Source organism: Rhynchophorus ferrugineus, unplaced genomic scaffold (assembly GCF_030347505.1).
Source record: "Rhynchophorus ferrugineus isolate W39M unplaced genomic scaffold, kcgeb_rfMv2 rfM4, whole genome shotgun sequence".
NCBI classification, from domain to species: domain Eukaryota; kingdom Metazoa; phylum Arthropoda; class Insecta; order Coleoptera; family Curculionidae; genus Rhynchophorus; species Rhynchophorus ferrugineus.
Genome location: NW_027472583.1, coordinates 52,930,586 through 52,952,072, shown reverse-complemented (window position 1 = coordinate 52,952,072; position 21,487 = coordinate 52,930,586). Strand labels below are relative to the sequence as shown.

The following is a 21,487-nucleotide window of genomic DNA, read 5'->3' as shown; positions in this document are numbered from 1 at the left end:
TTAATACCTATTAAATGCATTACTATTTTAAAAGCTTAATAATTATGACTTCCTTTCTTTGGGGTATTCAACTTGTATATTTTCAACCGGCTAAAACGAAAGTCTTGAAATATGCCCGAATGATGGTTCAGTTAGATTAAATTATGACTAAATCCAAACAAGATTCTAATTAATTTTTTTTTACAATTTTCGGGAGATTTCGACTGATGCGACATTATTGCTGGTCTATCCAGTAAATTTGAATTTTTGTTGCGTAATTGCATTAAAATTGGTCAGCATTCAAGATATATAAATGTATATAACACAATTTTGACACTATCTATTCGCACCTAACTTTAATTTTGTAGTTACTGTTTTCCAAAAAAGAAGTTTAGAGGTTCTACTACCGGATCCCGTTTTAGAAACAAACATTTTATTTTTTCAGCTATAAACATTCCTGCCGTTGTTATTATTACCAGGGGTTAGAATAGTAGTTTTTATCTCTCGTTATTTCATATCTTTAAACCACCAGTTTTAATATTTTCGATGTTTATTCAGTTATATCTACTTATGAAAGAAAAAACTATTTTTATAAATTAGTAGTACTGCATTTATTTATCCGAAATTTTTCTGTTTCTGTCCAGAGAGCCTGAATACCTTTGAGAATTTGTGTTTTTGTGTATACTACATCACAGCACAGAAGGACAAAATTAATTTCATATCATAATTAATCGTTTTCTCTAGTGAACTCGGTAATATGTTGTTCTTGGTCAGAATTTGCACCACACTGCAATTGAGGTTGGTTGTGAAGTCATTCTACTGGTTTTAGAGTGATTTTGTTGAAACATTAAACAACCTTATATTGTTAATTTGGAGTTACATTATTGTGCAGCTTAAAAACTGACAAAATAAGTCTATTAACTACAATATGAAAAATGAGGTAAGACAATAAAAACATAACACATAAACTATTTCATCATTTATTATTTATTGAGTAAATTGAAACTCATTAACAGTCAGACAGAGAATGATTTTTATACTTATTATGCTTTTTGAAAGACTTCTGAAGTGATCACATAGAAACATAAGTTATAAAAGCTTTTTAAAGCTATTTGAACTGCAGCTCATGAAAAGGATAAAAATAAACCAGATTTTCATAACATTCATAATAATAATAATGTTCAGGATTTAACAATATTTAATCGATGTTATATAAAGTAGTGATTTTGTAAAGAGTATGTCTTAACAGGGGTCACCTTTTGGATATTAAAATTTTTTTCACCATAAATTCTAATTTCACTAGCATGCTATGTTAGTCGACCTGCAATATTGTAGATACCTTGTACGGCTAATTTTCGTCAATACGTTCTAAGTAAATAGGTAGACTAGATAATTTAAATATACTATTTGCAAATCGTTATTTACATAGATTACAGATTACAGAATATTAATTTAATATTTCCGTGTTCAATCTTTATCTGTTCCATTTATTTAAACCGAAAAAAGTAATAAATATCAATCATTCAATTCTGATGTTCTCAGTTTACTTCACACTCTTTATATTAACATCTTATGTTTACACTGTCTTAAAAATTCATGACACTTCATTTAAACATCTCGTACACCCAAATCATATTTTTTAAAATAGATATTTTTTCTGTGGCCAACATCTTTAAAACATCATTCGTTTTATTCCACAAAACACCCTCTGTATTTTGTCTTTTATTCACAAAATATTTTTTCAATGCAAGGTATACAGACTTCAATGTCTTGTTTTATTTAAGTGCGCCTGCGTTCAACTGTCCAATTAAGTACAATATTTTGTTCATTAAGTAGGAATGTTAGTCTAAAAAGAAAATTCGATATTTTTAAATCATATTGATACTTCTTTTTAACCATTTTAATATTAGCAAAAATCTTAATATGTAACAATATCGATATTTATTCACTCTAACTCTAGTTTTAAGCACAATTATTTTGACGGCAGCAATATCGATACTTTCTTAAAAGATTGAGAAACATCTAAAATTTAAAGTTTGGTAATATTATAAAGCTATCGATATGTTTTTAAAGAATGTCGGAAAATATCAAACTAAAATATCAATATTTTTTTCAAAAAATCGAACGATATTTCCGGCATCCCTAGTATGCACCTCTCGAAAATCGTACGAAAAGGTTGAATCGTTTGGTCGGTCAAGAATTTGTTGTACAACCGCGTTTGATAAACGACAAATCGCCAATCTGCTTGTCGAAAGGATTTTAGATTCTTAGCGTTGATCGTCGACCTTACAGAGCAGTAAACACTAATAACATGGAAACTAATCATACATTTTGGGCCGAGTTTATTGATATTTATCGCCAACAAGTCTGTTTATGGGATGTGAATTCTAATAACTATTTGAATAAGCAAAAACGCAATGCAAGTTATGATGTTTTGTTACAAAAATTAAAGGAAATGAATCCAAAAGCGACTGTTGAGGGTTTAAAGAAAAAGATTAATAATATGCGAACAGCATTTAGGCGTGAACTAAAAAAGGTAAATTGAAACGATGAAAGAAGTAGGGTACAGAAATAACATTATTATATTTCGCACAAGGTACAATGTAAAGGAGGCGAGATATATCAACCGACATTATGGTACTTTGATTTGCTTCTATTCACTTGTCAAACTGGCAGGAAAAACAAATCTACCGATGAATTGGAAGGGCACTGTAAACACGAAACGGTAACCACATTCTTATTATTGTTTTAGTGGTTTTGTTTCGCGATGATTTAAACTGTGTTTATAGAAATAGGCTGCAAAAATATCGAAAACATTATCCATTACATTACCCGAAAAACCGGACTTTTTCATCGTATGGCTTCATTAGATTTTCCATGCTCTTTACCTTATCATGGGAATGATTTTATTTTTATCTATATTTTTTATCCTATTTTATTCTATATTCCCCTATCTGATACGCACGCTTTGGTAACCGTACGAACATATAAAAATTCATAATTTGCATTGACAGCAGCAACCAACCCAACTGTACTGTCATATGTTTTGAAAATGTATGCTATTTTTTGCAACCGTCCTGGAGTTAATCCAGAACCAGAAATTAAATTGTGTTATCCAATTAAATATTATTATTTTATTTCGTGTTTTTTAACCGTTCTAAACCTTTTAAATAATCATATTGTTTTTTAGGTCCATTTACCCAATAAAACTGAAAATGATGAAGAATCAGAATCAGTACATGCGGAAGAATCTCTGACACAATTTTTTTATGCCAGCGATTCGGAAGCAAATTCAAACAAGAATGAAGATTCTACAGACACTCTACAGGCTCCTAGTACTATAATAACTCCACAGAATAAAAGAAGAAAGACCAGTGGCATCGAGCAAAATAAACAGGAGTCGGTGTATTTGGCTCATAAGGCGCCGTCAAACAATAGTGACATCGAAGAGGAATGTAATATTGCTAGTAAGAGAATCGGATATCAATTAAAAGCAGTAGAGGGGCATCAAAGAATCATAGCAGAAAAATTGATATCTGACGTGATGTTCTACGCAAAATTGGGTAAACTCACAGAAGACAGTAGTATATGTATATCTTCAGACCCTGGATCGTAAGACATCCATACGTCATCACAAATTCGCCAGTCACCACATGGTTATGTGGATGTCGTTAATAACGCGATGGCTAGTGCTGCTATAATTTGTTTTGATATATGTTTGCAGGCAAGCAGTACAAATCTTCAAGTCTTTCATGTTCAAATCGTATTAGTGCGTGACCAAAATAATAAATATATCGTTTGACTATCCAACCTGTAGTACAACTTGTCGTACTACTAATTGAATAATTTGTCGACCGTTTAAGAGTTATTTATCTAAAACAGAACAAAAAAGAAAAGTTTTTTTTTCGCCATACCTATGAGTGATTAACTCATTAATGGCAAACTCTTTATGTGCAAAACGTAACTTATGATGGTGATACCGATGTCATAAAGCCTACGATATCGGCGCCTTTTGATCGTGTTTCTCTAGCAGCAACTTATCATGAAATCAGATTCAGGTTGAGATGATTACGTAAATATATATTAAGAAATTTACTGTTTTGTTTACACAGCATGAGTGTTTTAAGAAGGAACATTATTTATGCTGTTTTGATAAAGCTGTTGAGTCACCAGGCAGCTTATACATATACAATTATAGAGTTTTTCAATAAAGAAGGATCGATGTTGGCAGTTATATTATTTGGGCAGTGGGCTTAATCTGTTGTTTACTATCCAATCGGTTGTTCAAAGCATAAAATGCCATGTATATGTTCATCAGTACAAAAGTTCATTTTATGGCAGATTTTTCAGCGATACAACTCAGATATTAATATGTCAAGGACATAGGATGCCTAAATGTGTGGGATATTAAATAGTACACTGCCCATGTTATTTTACTAAGAAAAGAGCTTTCAGCTCGTTTTACCTTCTTAACTGTTAATTTTTATCTGCCTTCATTTAGTAAAGTATCAAAATGATTGAATTCATGTATTAAATATTGTTTGTTTTCAAAATTTGTTGAATATAAAGATGTTGGATTATAACAAAATCCTTAAATGATTAAAATTGAAAGATATTATCTTAGACAGGGTTTTCAACATATTCATAGAAACATAACAAGGATAAATGGGAATCAAGTAGGATCAGAAGTTAAAGATTAGAGTAACTATTAAAAGATAATGTAATTATAATAAGATAAAAACTATATGCTAGAATAATTAATAAGAGTATTAAGAGAAAATGAAAAATTGGAAAGCAAGAATTAGAATTAGTAGACAAGTTTAAATATTTGGGAATAATAATGTATGGATGGCGATAGAAATAAAGACTTAGCAACAGAATAATTCATACACAAAAAAAGTGTTTAAAATTATACATATCTCAGCAACAACTAATGGTGGACAGATATGAAACAAAAATAGATGTGTTGAAAACCAATCAGAATCAAATATACTAGCCGAATGGATGCCGACTGAAAGAATATTCTAAGTTTGACGATTGGCTCGAAGTTAAAAAGAAAGCAGTGAGAAAAATATGCCAACAAATTAAATAAACCAGAAAGAAACCGAACTTACGTTCAAGAATCTAGGAAGCTTCTAAAGAAGTTTCAATCTATATCTCTTTATGGGATGTTATAAGGAGATAAATTTTTGTCTTGTTAAATGTTTCATGTCTTCATCGGGGTATCAAATCTACCTTTTTTTCGTTAATTTCTAAGGAAATTAATAAAACATTTCTGGTGGGGTTACAATGAAAAAAAAAGCACACTAATATACATTTTAACTTAATGTAATTTTATTTAACAAATGGTATATAAAAACTTTTTCTCATATCATACAACTAAAATGAATATTTCTGTTAAAGAATAAAAATCAATGGTATATGTATATATACAAAGTGAACAAAAAAACAATTTTCAAAAGAAATAAAAAGATATTTGCTTTATACCTTACCCCTTTAAAGCTCTTTTGAACTTATTTTTTTAACATAGTCACTATGGAACAATATGTGGCACTGCCCATATTGTTTATAATAGTTTTTCTTCTTTCAATTTAGCATATATGGATGGAATTTCGATACCATACTCGAAATCCTCGTTGATGCCGGTCTTTACATCAACTTCCAAGATAGAATCGTCAGGCAACAATTCCTTTAACCGATCGTAAACCTTTTGTTCTTGGTCCTTTGGAATTCCTGATATAAGGGAGAACAAAGGATCGTCATTAATATTAGTTATAACCGATCAAATTTAAATCAATTCACCTTCAAAATAGGCAGATATTCCTAAAATTGGAATTGCAGCAAATTCCTGTGGTAACTTCCTCACATCCTCTTTTTGAACGGTACTAATATTACCATAATCCACAAATAAAACTTCAAAGCTCTTTCCATCCGGATTCCTTTCTAACACTGTTGCTCTGTACCACGAGTCTGTAAAATGATGTATTTTAACGGCATATTAATATGAGACTCACAAAACAAGATCAACCTACGTTCATGTTTAGCCAAACACATCTGCTCAACTTCTGGAGCAAAATGTTCAGTATCCTTCATATCGAGTACCTCCAGCTGTGCCATATACTTCACAACATCATCGGATGTTTTCAATAATGTGATAGATCTGCCACTGCATGTGTAACATAGATATAGTTCCTTACCCTTTTCTAGTTTAATGTAATTCATATCACTTAAGGAAACTGGTTTAACTGAAACACATAATACCGTTCATATTACAAAATGGGCATAATTAATATCTAGAAATCCATCATACAAAATTTTGGGTTTACAATAATTATTTCTTTAATACTATTGGCTTAAAATAGAAGGGACAGGTGCCATGACCAAATGGCACCACAATTAAAGTGTGTATAATTTTAATAAAACAGATTAGTGTGTAATTCTGTACATTAGAAGACATACGTGTTAATTTTAATTTGATGTGAGAAGCACTAACTATAACAGCCCCAGTTATAGTCCAAGGTGCCGTCTGAGTTAACCCTATTGAATCTCACATGCAGTCAACATGAGTGATAGACCAATAGGTACTAACCCCTCAACTTCGCCAAAAAAAAAGAGTGTAAAAATTCAATGAGCCTTTCTTAATCAGCTGAATTACAAATAGCAATTTATATTTGTACACCGGGTCCAATTTATCTCGTATACAACACACCACTTAACAAGTCCTGGATCTGACATATAGGTGACACCACCTCCTAACCTTATGTAGTAGTAACCCCTACAACCTGTTAGGTAACCGCACATTCATCAGCATCAAGTAATCGATTGGCAGCGCACGTATAAATGATACCATGAGGTTCGTGCGTATAAATGACAATGCCCAGATGTGAAAAATTACTAGAGAAAAAAGTAATCAGTGTTTTCTATTCCCGTGTAAACTTCAAGACCAAATAGTAGCAAACGAGTAAATAGAAATCGCTACACATACTAAACTTAATCTAGTGACAATAAACTTCAAATCCTTCAAAATTTTTGACAATTTGACATTTGGTTTGAAAGCTTAAAACGTTCATGTCAGTGCATTACAGCTTATGTAAATTGGAAAAAAGAGTTTGGTATGTTGATTAAACATTGCTTTTTAATGCGAAAATATTGAACAGCAGATGTATATTTCTGGACCTGATACTAAATATTTATTATAACAAGAGGGAGGACAAGGTTAAAACTTACCGGCTTCGTCAATTGATGGCTCCTTTTCCAAAACAACGGTTTGTACTTCAGACTGTTTTGATTTCGGTTCCGGTACCTTTACCTCCTGCTGTTCGGTCTTAGTAAGTTTTTGGGATAGAGATACTGAATCTGATCCATCGTTATACATAAGATCAAAATGAGCCTTCTCTAGTACCTTTAAAATAAAATTAATAGATAGTATATATAAAAGCAGATAAATTAATATTTCATTCATACCACTTTCAGTTTCGTTTTCCGTGCGATCAATTCCTTTAAGAACGCAACACCAGTTTCATCGATATCTTTCAGACAAGGGTATGGAGGAGAAACAATTTTGCTGCATGATATGGACGATATTTCCTTATCTACATTTTTAAGAGATTCGATGGGTACCGTGTTGCCTGAAACACGTTGCCTATTTAACAAAACAGCTCAAAATCTACAACTAGTACTTACCGCCACAGTAATCAATATATTCGATTTCAGCCATACCATCAGTAGTTTTCTTAAGAATCGCTCGGTGCATACCGTCGAATTCTTCTTTGCGAGCCAAAACGATTTGACCAATTTTAGGATTTTTTATAGGAACCATTTTGAAAGTACTCAAATAGGTATAGAGGTTTTTGCTGAATTCAGCGCATGCCCTATTTCTTAAAGTGAGATGATTCTTTGAAAATCCCACAATCATAACTGACTCATCGGGCTTCAGTTCAATCGGCGAAGAGGGGATCTAAAACGACAGACAAAAGTGTCAAGTCCAGTCAAGTACACTGGGTGAGCGACGACTTCCCAATTGCAATGGTGCATCTGACAAGCCGTTTGGAGCTCAGCATTGTCGTAAAAATATATAAAAATGTAAATAAGAAAGAATACAGAATAACACCAAAGCGATGGAGCTAGAAAGAATAATAAATCAAGAGGCAAAATTAAAAACAAGAAGCTACCAATATGCTTTCATAAGAAATAAATGCAATATATAGGCTAACACGAATAATAAAAAAAGATTAAAAGAACTATTTAATGTTTAATGTTACTGCATATACTTTTATCAGAAATTACAATATATATATATATATATATATATATATATATATATATATATATATATATATATATATATATATATAAATATATGATGGAGAGATTGGCGAATATATATATATATATATATATATATATATATATATATATATATATATATTTAAAAAATTATCCATTAATAATGTTAAAAATGGAAGACCCAGATCAAGATAGTTGGATAAATATAAAGTGAAAAAAAAGGAAGTTAAAGAAATAATAGTGTGTTAACAAGTGAAATAAAAATCGGAAAGATTGATCCATTCCAAATGATCTACATTCCCTACATTTAGCTTCATTAGAAGCAATAATACCCCTTCATAGGGTTTTAGCCACGGAAAAGTGATGAAGATGGAAAACGCAATTTTGAGAAGGTTTAGATAATTTTTAAAAACAACAACAGTGGTAAAAATTCTGCAAAATCTAAGGATTCAGTGGAAAAGTCATCAGTATTAAAATTGATATCAGTCTTATCAGGGATATAAAGATGTAACCAAAGTGTTATTTATATAAATCAAGCATATTGCTGATGGCTCGTTCCTCCTAAGTCATAGGATCCACATAAAATTGTTAGAAATAGCTGGTTGAGTATTTGGCGACATAGCTAAATAGGTGTTGTCTGGTTACATTGAATATGAGTTAATTTACAGATGGAACCATTCTGATATGTCTACATTACAAATTGATGAAAATCAGAACGTGTACTAGTCTAGCAATATTATTTGTATTCGTGAAACTGAAATTTCTCAATTGAAAAAGCAATTTAATTTCTCACCTTAACAACAAAGTAAAGAATGTCTACTTTTAAAATATCACTAACAGAAGCTTTTGTCTTTATTTTGTTAGTGGTTCCATAAAATAGAAATCTGATACTTAATAAAATCGTGGCCACTAATAAGAATAAATTCCTAGCCTGAATATATATGATTTCTTTGCTTACCTGTGTAAAACATGATTCAGAGCTATCTGCTTCCGATACATTACCATCTTTGATAGATACGAGGAAAGCATTTTCATACTAAAACAAAATTCTAATTACCACATTGCCTTATAGTTTCTATAGAGTATATAGAAATCATTATAGCTATTTTATTAATTGTTTTATGGGAGACATGAATGAAATTATATACAACATTCTTACATAATTTATGAATTAGAACCTTATGACCACATTTAATATGGTAAATAACAAAATTACAAATTAAAAATTTAACATGAATTAATAACATCTTACAATCATATGCACTTAACTTATGTATTTAGTTTAAATAATAGTTCTTAATGTTTTATATATAATTTTAATGTTGGTTAATACTTGTTTAAGAATAACAAAATAAAATAAAGAATTATATTCAAAGGTGAAAAATCTTTTAATAGATCTCTTACTATAATGGACATCAAATTTCTGCAAACATGTATTCAAAAAATATAACAGAGAAAGAGAGAGATACTAAAAGAAAGATACACATTTACATAATCTCACACATGACAAATCCGAATTGCCATGATATATTGTTATTAATTACATTTTTATAACAATTAGGGTCCTAATCAAAAAGAATCAAAATATCTCGAACATTATCGTTGATAAATGATAAACTTGGCAATAATAGATATTCCTATTATATAATTTATAATCAAACGTTATTAGTTTCCAACAATGGAATGGTTTGAATTTTTGACAACTATTAAATGTTACGGTAATTTTCATTCGATTGTTCTCGTCACTAGTTTAATTTCAACGATTAATAAAAAGTTCAGATGTGAGAATTAAGAAAAAATAACTATGAGGATTGCTATAAACATGTATGCACACTTACCACTTTTTTAATTTCGATCTCCAATATGTCCCCTTCATTTATTTCGTGATTATCTTGATTACCCAAGATTAGTTTGATGGCTTGGGCTGGCCATCGACTCTTTTCAGATAAGAAGCGTAACGGTACATTAATGTTTACTCTGTAACCAAAATCGAGCAATCTTACAGTGACTTGACGTTCCCTCACCTTAATCACTTGACTTCTATACCTACAAAACACAATGATACACAATTTTGATTTTTATATAACTAACATCATAACTTACCAGGAATTATTATGATAGGCAATGCCTACAGTTCGTTCTCGTGGATTTTTAATTTCTTCATTTTTGCTGTCTGAACTATTTATCTGACCATTAATTCTATCAACTAACGATTGATTGTTATATAGTTGGGCATAGAACACTGTCTTTTTGTCCATTCTAACTGCAGTTACCTTAATCTAGATAATTCAATAACATTAGTCACTATTAACTTTGAATTAATCTATTAGAATACCTTGTATGTAACGCCCATTTCAAGGCTTATATTTTCTAATGGTTTTTTTAGTTGCCAAGTATTTGCTTGATTTTGATTTCTCCTATGATTTTTATCGTTATGATCACTAGAAAGTACCTTATTCTAAAATTAAAAAATGGTTAACAATTATCCATTTTTATATTTCAGATATCTTACATTATTCTTTGTCTGTCCTTCATTTTTTGCAGATTTTGAATCTTTATGAAACCCATTAACTGCTTGATCTATATTTTTTTTAATAACTAAATTTTTTGAATGACCCTCTACCTTGTTAAGTGACCTGTTCTCTAAAATTTCCTTGACCCTGAATTAAAAAACAGCAGTATGTGTATCAATAATACCATTTCAATGCCAATATAAAACTTACTTCTCAAAAGTGTTACAAACTTCCTTCTCATTGAAAATTTTCTTGTATTTCAAAGCATATCTCATGCCTTGGTTTAACATATAACTCATAAAATGTTTTAAATCAATACTAAAAATAAATTAAGTTTGTATCAGCTTTATACACTTGACTAATAACCTTACTCTTGAGTAATGACTGCATTGTCATAACTATCTTTTAGAAATAATTCAAAGCCAGCTCTCCGTATATGATCTAAACTAACATATAATTTTCCATCATCCCCCTCAAGGACCTCTACAGGTCGTCCATGGCAATCAACATAGATATATTCAGAATCAGAAGCACAGTCAATGCCATTCAAACTATGACTTGAGATACTACAAACATCTCTGAAATCTTCTGGGTCTTCAGAGCTCTTACTAAAACACCAAATTTATTTTAATTAACACAAGACCTAAATGAGGCTAAAATTTAATTTACCTAACATTCCTTGGTCGTTTACTATGACTAGTTCTCAAATATTCTACTGAAAAGCTTTTTTTGCCATTCAAATGCTTGCAAGCTTCTTTAACACTCCTTAAAAAACAATTAAATATATGGAATATTGATATGTAACTAAACTTACTCTTCGCTATTAAAATATACTTTTGCAAAATTCTGACTATGATTAATAAAGATCTTTTGGATATCTCCGAACTTTGAAAACTCAGATTTCAAAACAGCCTAGAGATATTACAATTAAAACAATTTAAAATATAAAATTATAATATTTTTTTACCCGTTCCAGTCCGTTGTCTTCTCCTCTTACAACTGCATAGAAATTTCTAAAAATAAGTGTAAACATTAATAAAATGTAAAGACAAGATATTTTTTATGCATATAATATTTATTTTTTGCTCTTACTGTGAGGAATCCATAACTTATAATATTTGATACAATCAATACGGTCTTCAACTATAAACAGGAAAATCCAACTTTTTAACACCCAACTACCCCGGTTAACACTACGAAATAATGAAATTGAAAACCGTAAACACACAAGAATATGATAAAAAAGGTCTGCCAATTTCAAATGATGATGTTGCCAAATTTTAATGTAAACTGTTGCCAAACTATATAGTTCTTTTTCGAACAAGACACAAACACAAAATAAGTAAAATAAGTATTCCTGTAATTTAGACTATTCTTAACATATTTATTGCTCTGCAATTTATATACATAATAAAAATGGTGTTATTTAGTTTAATTCAAAAAAGGTTTTATTACTAATATACGAAAAAGTTTGTGTTTGTTCTATTGCATACCATATATATATATATATATATAACAAACACAATCTTATATATTTTGTATATATATTGTATATGTATGTATATTTTGTGACCCTAATCATATCTTAATATTAAACGTAAACAAAACAATATATAGTCCATTAAAGTTTTTTTGTATATGTGTCATCGAAATGTATGAGGTCAAAACGTCGCAATGTTGCCGCATCAACTCTAAGTTTTACTTCAGTTTGGCTTTGACATACAACGAAATTCTAATCTAAAAAAATAATTGAACAAAATGTTATCAAATATAATTTAATTTAACATTATAGTACATCTAAAAATTACAGGTAATTGTACAGCCACAATAGTTAGTTAGAGTTCTAACCTCTTATCATTATTGCTTTCAAGAATTTTGCATACGTCTGACAACCGGACGACTTTGACAGCTTCACTTGTATACGTGTTCGAACTAATCAGACAGCATTATGTCTCTTTTTAACTAGAATAAAATGAGAAGGAAAATATTGTCTGATTCTAAAACGAATTTACAGTTTGCGGCAGGCAATTCATTAAATGTCTTGATGACGCATATACAAATAAACTTTGAATAGACTATAGATTATTTGATGTCTAAAAAATATTATATATATGAAATAGGCGAAACCTATACTATAATATATATCTCATCATTGTATAAATATATCATAATTTAATTATACTAAAAGCGCGCAATAGATACCAAATCTAGATAAGTAATCTAAAAAATTTTATTTGGCTCATGAAAAATGTTAATGGCATTCCTTATTGAGTGGAGTTCTGGACTAAAACATGACCGATTCTAAATTAAGGCTGTCCTAAATAGATAGTACTATCCTGGTAACCTTTTGTAATGAATTAAGCCGAGTTAAAATTAAAATATCAGGTGTCTAATGACTAAATTAACTAATCGATTTCAAACATTATCAATCTATTACAGTACTGTAATTGTCTTTTCAAATATATTAAATCATTATTTTATAAATTTAACTCACGGCTGTTACAATGTTCGTAATGTTAATAATACTTCATTAAAATATATGTTTAAAAAACATAGTTGAAAGGCTTGAAATCTACTTAAAATTTGTATCCTTTCTTTCATTATCAATTTTAAAATGCTCTTTAAAAACGTTTTAATAAAATAGTGTTTTAATTCCTGTATTTGTTTATTTATACTACATATATCTGGTCGATTCATACAATATATTCTTTTAAATTGTTGCTTAATATGATAGAAGATCTCGGGAATAAAGATTCTTAAATTTTGGATTTACTAAGTTTGAAATTGAACCAAGGTCATTTGTTGTGTAAAGAATTTTTTAAAAAATATCTTTTGTTCTCAGACTTTTTAGAATCGCATTTTTTAAATGTTTTATATATTCGGAAGATTAGCCAACAAATAACTTTAATTACTAATTCAGTTCAGTAGTAGTATTAAGCTCTCCATTTTTATAATATAATTTCGTCGTTCAGTCTGACAATTTATACTAACCAGTTGTTATATTACTAAAATTACTGTATTTAATCAATAATATATAGGGTGTTGATATCAAAGTAGGAGGCCAATAATATGTTATTCAGCTATTTATTAAATTAATTATATTTATTTATTAAACAATGTTTACATAAAGCAATCCATAATACTTAATGTTTAGCTATGATATCTCACGTGATTCCATACGAATATTATTAAATATTAATCAGATAATCTAAATTATTTGATATCGATGCAAAAGTAGCGACATTTTACCTGTATTTAATTGAAACTAAATTACGTACTGAAAATATCTAGGTAATGAATAAAATAATTGTAAGCATTTATGACGTCTGATTTTATAACCTCAAAGTATTGAAAGTAAAATTGTTTAGGTGCTATTGTATCGTTTTAGCGTTATAATCAGAAACCTTAGAAATATTTTTTTATTGATAGGGTAGATTTTAATTTTAAGATATTACCTGCCCTCTACTTTCATGATGTCTGCCTGTAAAAGAAAATAAATAGACTGTAAACCGTGAAGTATATAATGTAAAATTTGCTAAGTCAATAACAGGAATTACACTAGTGGAATAAAATTGGTAAGGGAAAGTATTTGAATACTTGTGCTATAAAAGCCTCCTAGTGGTTACCTTTGTATAATTTTGTTATAGTCGATTTTTCATGTTTTTATTTTCATATAGGTATACATTTATTAATAACTAGCGACCCGCCCCGGCTTCGCACGGGTGCAATGCTGATACTAAATTAAATACACTACAGAAAACATATGAACGTTGTATATAAAAACATAGCGGCCCGCTCCGACTTTGCACGGGCATAAAATATATATGCCTATGTCACTCAATGAAAACATGATTAAAATCGATCCAGTATTTTTGGTTCATTCATTACTGCCCTTGGCCTGCACGCATTAAATTTGGAGTAAAACAATCCCTCTTCCCCTATACTTACTATGAAGATTTCCTGCTATCTTTGGAATATCTAAATTCATACAATTTTTATTACATTACACATGTTTAACGCAAATTTTAAATTTGTAATATCTCCGAAAATATTTGTTTAATTTACATGCTGTAAGGAACCATATTGATCTATATTAATTGCACACTGTATTTAAGGTACTTAATTCGATAAGGATTAATGCCGTATTGCTTAAAATAGCTTCGTAAATAAGCCATTTTCTCACGTAAAAAGTAAACAATAAAAATGGTTAATGTGGGTTATTCCTAAAAGATAAACATATACCATCGCAGACTTTTTTGTAGACCTTTTTATGGTGTACAATACTGTAGTACATTAATTTGATCTAACTCGTAGGGTTAGGCAGCGTTTTTGCTAATCGCTAAATAAGCCTAAAAAAATTGGTTAATTTACGACATCACGTTAGAAACCTCTAAAATTAGCAATGTTGCCTTAGTATATTATGCATGTATTATACATATAAACCTTCCTCTTGAATCACTCTATCTATTGAAAAAAACCGCATCAAAATCCGTTGCGTAGTTTTAAAGATTTAAGCGCACATAGGGATATAGGGACAGAAAAGGTGACTTTGTTTTATACTATGTAGTGATATTCATACATTTATCAATAAATGTATACTAATACATAATATATATGATTTGGATCTATTAAGATGTAAGTCCATTTGTAGATCATATTGATTGTTACTTGTACTTTTTCTCCAGCCTTAGGCAGAAATACATATTTCATCATGATAACTGTCTTCGAAAAATGTTCCAAGTACTGTTTTTTGTTGTTGTTGAGATATAAGTAGTATAAAATAGGTTTAAGTGTTGAGTATGGTCCTTCTTGTGAGACTCTAAATTTTTTTCCTAAAGATGTGATTACAGCAATGGACAGTAATTCCTCGGTGGCAGTTTGCTCATTATGTAGATTAATCCCAAAAATCATACCCAGTCAAAAGCTTGTGAGACATCCATGAATATTGCAGGGCAGTATTTCTCTTCTTCGAATGCCTTTTCAGCAACCACTGTTACTCTGTGTACTTGGTCGATTGTCGAGTGGCGATTTCGAAACCCATACTGGAAATATGCTAATTCTATAAATGGTTTAATACGTTTTAACAGTATTTCTCAAATAATTTTGATATCGTATAATTATTCGAGCAACCTTAAGACATTTTGGAACGTGCTTCAGTATCAAACAGGCATTGAATATATATGTGTTTTCGTGGTTTTAATAACCCAGGTGAAATCTTTTCAATTCCAGGAACCTTTTTAGCATTGATGTTGTTATGTGGTAACTTCTATTAGAGAAATCAGATTTACAAGTACATCAGGTTGATAAATATGATTTATATCTATTGTAGATTCTATATAATTCTGTTGGAATACGTTAGCTAAGTGTTCTGCGATTAATTCACATTTTTCATCGTTGCGTCAATCATCTTTTAAATATCCGATTTACTTTCCATGGCCAGTAATCATTGTTTGCTTCCTGGCACTTACATGTATTTCGAAAACATTGAATTGGAATGGGCTTTAAATAATGCTTCTTGAGCATTCTTCTAACGAGCAACTTCTAATGAGCTTTCTTTTTAATTTAATCTAAATTTTTGACGAATAAACTGTTCAATCCTGAAGAAAAGGTTCAAACTTATCTGTAATTAGAATTACATTTGCATCTAAAGATCGATATTTTTTACTTGCATTTATTCTGAAAAATATATATTAATGAAAATATTTTCCATAATTTTATACAACTTTTTCCCATCTTTCTGACCACCTGGAGATACGGTATCCAAAGAACGATGTTGGTGTAACAATAATCATTATATCGATATTTTTCGATCTTTTTTCAAAATAAATTAAATAAAATTTTAATAAACCTTTAAAATTGGTTCTTAATTTTAAATGTTTGTTTTAGTTCGGTTTTGTAAGGCGATAATGGACTTGAAGGAATAAGTTAAGAAGACTGGGGTGGTGACCAATTAGTATGATACCTCAGTGATACCAAAATACCATGGACTGATGTAAGGCGATAGTGGACTTGAGGGAGCAAGTTATGAAGACTGGGATGGTAATCAACTAGGAAAAGTTTTAATGGATTCATACCATTTTATAAAGACAACCCAGTGGCATTGAATAAATTCATTTGAAGGCAAATACGCACGGTACGTTTGGTACGTTTGGCAGTCCAAGAACAAACTAAATAATTGGTATCAAATGTGGGAAGTATTTTGGCGACTATTTCTATGTTTTTTTTTGAGTGTTGTGACAAAAAAAGCTAATTGTTACCTCTGTTTGTCGCATAATTGAAATATGGTTCTAAGTTAAAACAAATCTGTATGTAGAATGTAATAGTTTTGTTCTGACAATTTAAATGTATATTCATATTCTTTTATACCATACATTAAGATACCTCATTCGGAATGTAATAAATGCTTTGTAAATTGGTTTAAGCGTATGCAAAACTGTATCGATCATCGTGGCGAGTACTTTGAAAAACAATAAAAATATATACGCGGCTTAACTATTTGTTTTGTTCCTATTCCCGAAATATAATAGTGACCCTTGTAAGTACTGATTAATCGCTTTTATACTGAGTCTGAGACAGCTATTATTACTATTAATACTCTGATTGAAAATGCCGAAGCCAGACAGAATTGATTGTGTCTCTAATCAGTTACTTCGGACAAGAAGGTGATAATTGAGACCCCTCTCTTGTCAGTAAAATTCGTTAGAGAGGTAAACATTTTTACTGTTAATATTAAGTTGCAACGGATTTTGTTGAACGTAATATATTTTTAGCATGTTGCAGCTGAAGTGAATATTAATATGGACACATACAAAAAATCGGTCGTCATACGAAGCGGGTGATGAATCAAGATTAGCTTGATGTTAGCTCTATCAGAGATCGAATATATGAGATGTATAAAAACAGTGAGTATTTTTTTTAATATTAACATAATTTAATACAATTATTTCAGAGGAAACTGTCTGGAAAATATCCATATATAGCTAGAGCTATGAGATATGGTATTTGGGGCATGTAGAACATCCCTTCTTACACTGTTAGGTAATATAGGAGTTAAATAGTGTAAAGATAATCCTCAAAAATTTGTAATGGAATTTCAAGACATTGCCGAAACTTTCTGAATGTGAGATGAGAATAGAAACTAACAAATGGGAAACTTGAAAATACTAAAGCTGAGTTTATAATGAATATACGATAACTCTCGGAAGTTATATTGTAGAGTGTGAACGATTTATGAGCATAATTATGTATGTAATTGTTCAGAATTATACATGAGCATTTGGTTAGAACGTATGAGAAGAGAATGAATACTAACTGTTTTGTAGATATGGTAAATGCATTAGACAGAATTCAGTGATAAATTTTATGAAGAATGGTGTGTACACAAATAGTAGCAGAAGAAATAAAATATTTTGTGATACCAAGAGGATTTCATACAAGTAAACACACCATCGATGGAAACAAGAACTAAACGTAAAAAGGTAAATATGCTCTCGAATGAAACTAAAATATGTTTCTCAGATATACAATTGTTAATTAGGTGGATTAGGACATAAATAATTAGGTGGACATAAAAAAATGCGTCTAGAAACTCTACCTCATGGGTGGTGTAGAAAAGAGTTCAATATAAACAAAACAAATCTAACCTACAAACTATTATATCCGTGTTCTTAATTGTAGTTTTAAGTCCTTCTATAATATATATATATATATATATATATATATATATATATATATATATATATATATTAGATGTACTATAATGTTAAAATAAATTATATTTGATAAAATTTTTGTTCAATTATTTTATTTAGATTAGAATTTTCCTGTATGTCAAAGCCAAACTGAATTAAAACTCACGATTTGATGCGGGAACATTGCAAAATTTCGATGTCACAAATACCATTGCGCATTACTAAAAATACTTTGAATAGACTATATTGTGGCTGTATAATCAATGGTGGAACCTTCTAAATAATATATGCATTAAATGTATTATAATGTTAAAATAAATTATATTAGGATGATAATATATATCAAAGACAAAATAAACTAAAAGTCAAAGGTAAATGCGGCAATATTGCGACGTTTTGACGTCATAAATTTAGATGACGTGGGTTTACTGCTATTTTGGATAGACTATATAGTTTTCTCATTATTTCAAAATTTTATAAAGAAATAAGAAACTTATCTTATACAGACTTTACTTAAAAAGAGGATCCTTTCAAGAGCCCATTTAAGGACAATGCACACGAAGTAATTCGAATGTTTATTTTAAGACGGACCGGGACTCGAACTTTGCTTGTTTTCTTGGTCAACTGCCATGATCACCTGCAAATACCTGAAACCACACACATCCGTGACCTGTCACGTGACATTATTTTCAGAAACCGAACAATCCGCGTCGATATGTCACAGGAACTAGACCGAATGTTTTTGTCACAAAACACCAACTGACTGATGGTCATAATGTTGATGATTCAAAAATATTAACGATTGCAATAATTGAAGGCGCTCGATCTCCCTATCGCGTCCTCTCTCTCCCCCCACCCCCGGGCCTATGAACGGTTCTAGACCAGTTGTGCGCGGACTGTCCTCAAAGGTCCCCTGTCGTGTTTTGGTGTGCTAGTTTCGCGTAGTTAGAATCGTCAAGATGCCTTTCAATGTTATGATACAGCTGTGCCGGGTCACCAGGGCCAGTAAACTCTTCCAGAGGAACTTTTACCTGCCCCTGTTGAAGCCGCTATCGCCCCGAGAAGCGCTCAGGAAGCGCATCATAACAGGTGAGATGTTGAGAGTGTTTGCTGGTCGGTTTCTATTGACGCGCTCTGTCCGTTAGGCAAGGATGTGCTTCCGAAGGCACTGGAACATTGGATACCCGTGCTGGAGGAATACGCTGTTCGGGTGGCACGACGGAAACGGATGCCGAAGGGTCGAGGGAAGAAACGACAACGCCAGAAAGATACCATGAAATATGTCACGCCGGTTTTCGACCATAACCTACCGTTTCACACGAGGCTGGATAGGATAGTGTCCGGTAAATCAACGGGGAGAGGACAGTGTTACACCTATTACATACCCGAGAAGAAATGCACGTTGGTATTAACCCATCAGATGGAGAGAGCTGTTCGCGACAAGGATATCGTGGATATTCTTATTGCGCAACGCCATGAAAAGATTCTGGTTAAACTACGCGATGGCTTCAAGTTCACAATGCCACTACGACCTTACACCGACCACGTGCCTATATACCGAGGCGAAGGATGGACCAAGAAAGAGGTGGAGGAGTACCATCACCACGGCCACGAGACCTTTTCCATAGCGCAGATGTTCGAAGCCAAAGAGGCCGGCATCGAGGACTGGGAAATGGAAATGATACGTCTGGCGAACGCGCGCAAGAAGAAACTCAAGGGCGAGGAGAGCAAGGACTGGAGGGCCATGTTACAAAGCACCGTGGAGAACATGGACTGGGAGGAATTTGAGGAGGAAGCTAAACAGATAGTGACGGAGGTCAAGGAGGTGGTCGAGGACCAACCCATCGCCATGGCGGTCGACGATATGGACAAGACCTGCAACGTCAACGAGAAACTGAAAGCGGCCGGTCCTGAGGTGCTCAACATGTTACCGGCGATGCCGGAGATTCCGGAAATCCTGAAGGTGCTCAAAGACCAGAGCGAGATGACGGAGCTGGCGCAAGTATCGGGAGCTCGCGTTAGCCTAGATGCGGGCAAGGACCGCTTCGTTCCCGGCCAAATGGTCACCTCCGAGGAGGGCGAACTGTTCGTCCCCGGCCAGACTGTGGTGACCGAGACGGGGGAGAAAGAATACACGCCCGGTTTCACCGTCCTGATGGACGGCGAACCCACTCTCATCCCCGGACTGGTGATGGGCGAAGATCCCAATAAGGCCATGTTCCTGCCGGGCGAGGCGGCCATCACCGAGGAGGGCGAGCTTCAGTTCGCCGCCACCGAGGACGACGTGCTCGCGCATCCGCCCACTCCTCCCCCACCCGAGCCGGTGGAGCCCGAGGAGCCGGACGAGCCGGAGGAGGCGGAGCTCGACGAGGTGCAGGACAGCGCCGAGGAGGAGATCGAATTCAAACCGCCCCCGCCGCGGCAACGGAAGGAATTCGTGTACGAACGTCCCAAACGGCAGTACAATATCGAGAGCATGGGTCCAAAGCATCGTGAACGCGGTTCCAGGCGAGCGCCCGCGCCGCCACCTGCCGCTACGGAGGCCCCGAAGCCGGCGACGAAACCGAAAAAACATGTTCCCAGGAAGGTGATCGAGTTCACGCAGCCGGTGGTTGAGAAGGACCTTCTGGTGCAGCTGCGGGAACGGGTGGCGTCGAAGAAGGAGAAGCGCGGCAAGGAGGAGGCCAAGGTGGACAGGGCCCGGCGAGAGATTCGACTGAAGGCCCGGAAGCTGATCGAGAGTCAGCCGCCGCCGCCCAAGTACGAGCCGCTGGAGCCGGTGCGGAAGAGCGAGAGGCTGAGGGAGCTCGAGCAGAGCATCAAACAGGGTGACTTTTTCGTGGACTACAAGAAGTACCTGAACCGGGAACGAGACTTTAGCTTCAATTGGTTGGAAAAGTACCAGTATCGCCATACGTTCGACTCGGTGGGGATACAACGCCATCGTGTGTGGAAGTCGGTGTTTTAAGGCGCAGCCGTCGCCGGGCACCGCGCTAGCTCTGTCTCCGAACGTCGTCT

At 32.8% G+C, this 21,487-nt stretch overlaps 3 protein-coding genes across 5 annotated transcripts; 2 read left to right on the top strand and 1 right to left on the bottom strand.

Annotated features, from left to right (window-relative positions):
• The first annotated feature begins 564 nt into the window (after positions 1-564).
• On the top strand, positions 565-5,727 carry LOC143196238 (uncharacterized). Of its 2 annotated transcripts, XM_076403898.1 has the most exons (3): positions 2,154-2,515; positions 2,576-2,704; positions 3,170-3,716. In XM_076403898.1, the coding sequence occupies exons 1-3, from the start codon at positions 2,291-2,293 to the stop codon at positions 3,593-3,595; spliced, it is 780 nt and encodes a 259-aa protein (XP_076260013.1). In that variant the 5' UTR covers positions 2,154-2,290; the 3' UTR covers positions 3,596-3,716. The 2 variants fall into 2 exon arrangements, with proteins under 2 accessions (XP_076260014.1, XP_076260013.1); XM_076403899.1 differs by lacking the exons at positions 2,154-2,515; positions 2,576-2,704 and adding an exon at positions 565-919 and having other exon boundaries at positions 3,170-5,727.
• On the bottom strand, positions 5,292-12,072 carry LOC143196224 (uncharacterized). 2 transcript variants are annotated; one of them, XM_076403881.1, is made up of 17 exons: positions 11,871-12,072; positions 11,746-11,791; positions 11,593-11,690; positions 11,448-11,543; positions 11,150-11,386; positions 10,989-11,096; positions 10,778-10,925; positions 10,601-10,723; positions 10,369-10,544; positions 10,104-10,311; positions 9,224-9,301; positions 7,663-7,936; positions 7,444-7,607; positions 7,207-7,381; positions 6,012-6,224; positions 5,782-5,949; positions 5,292-5,712 (listed from the first exon to the last, which is right to left on the bottom strand). In XM_076403881.1, the coding sequence occupies exons 1-17, from the start codon at positions 11,882-11,884 to the stop codon at positions 5,546-5,548; spliced, it is 2,493 nt and encodes an 830-aa protein (XP_076259996.1). In that variant the 5' UTR covers positions 11,885-12,072; the 3' UTR covers positions 5,292-5,545. The 2 variants fall into 2 exon arrangements, with proteins under 2 accessions (XP_076259996.1, XP_076259995.1); XM_076403880.1 differs by having other exon boundaries at positions 11,746-11,944.
• A 7,088-nt stretch (positions 12,073-19,160) lies between these two features.
• LOC143196228 (uncharacterized) lies at positions 19,161-21,437 on the top strand. Its single transcript, XM_076403884.1, has 2 exons — positions 19,161-19,558; positions 19,615-21,437. Exons 1-2 carry the CDS (start codon positions 19,429-19,431, stop codon positions 21,435-21,437), a joined length of 1,953 nt encoding a protein of 650 aa, XP_076259999.1. The 5' UTR covers positions 19,161-19,428.
• Positions 21,438-21,487: the final 50 nt, after the last annotated feature.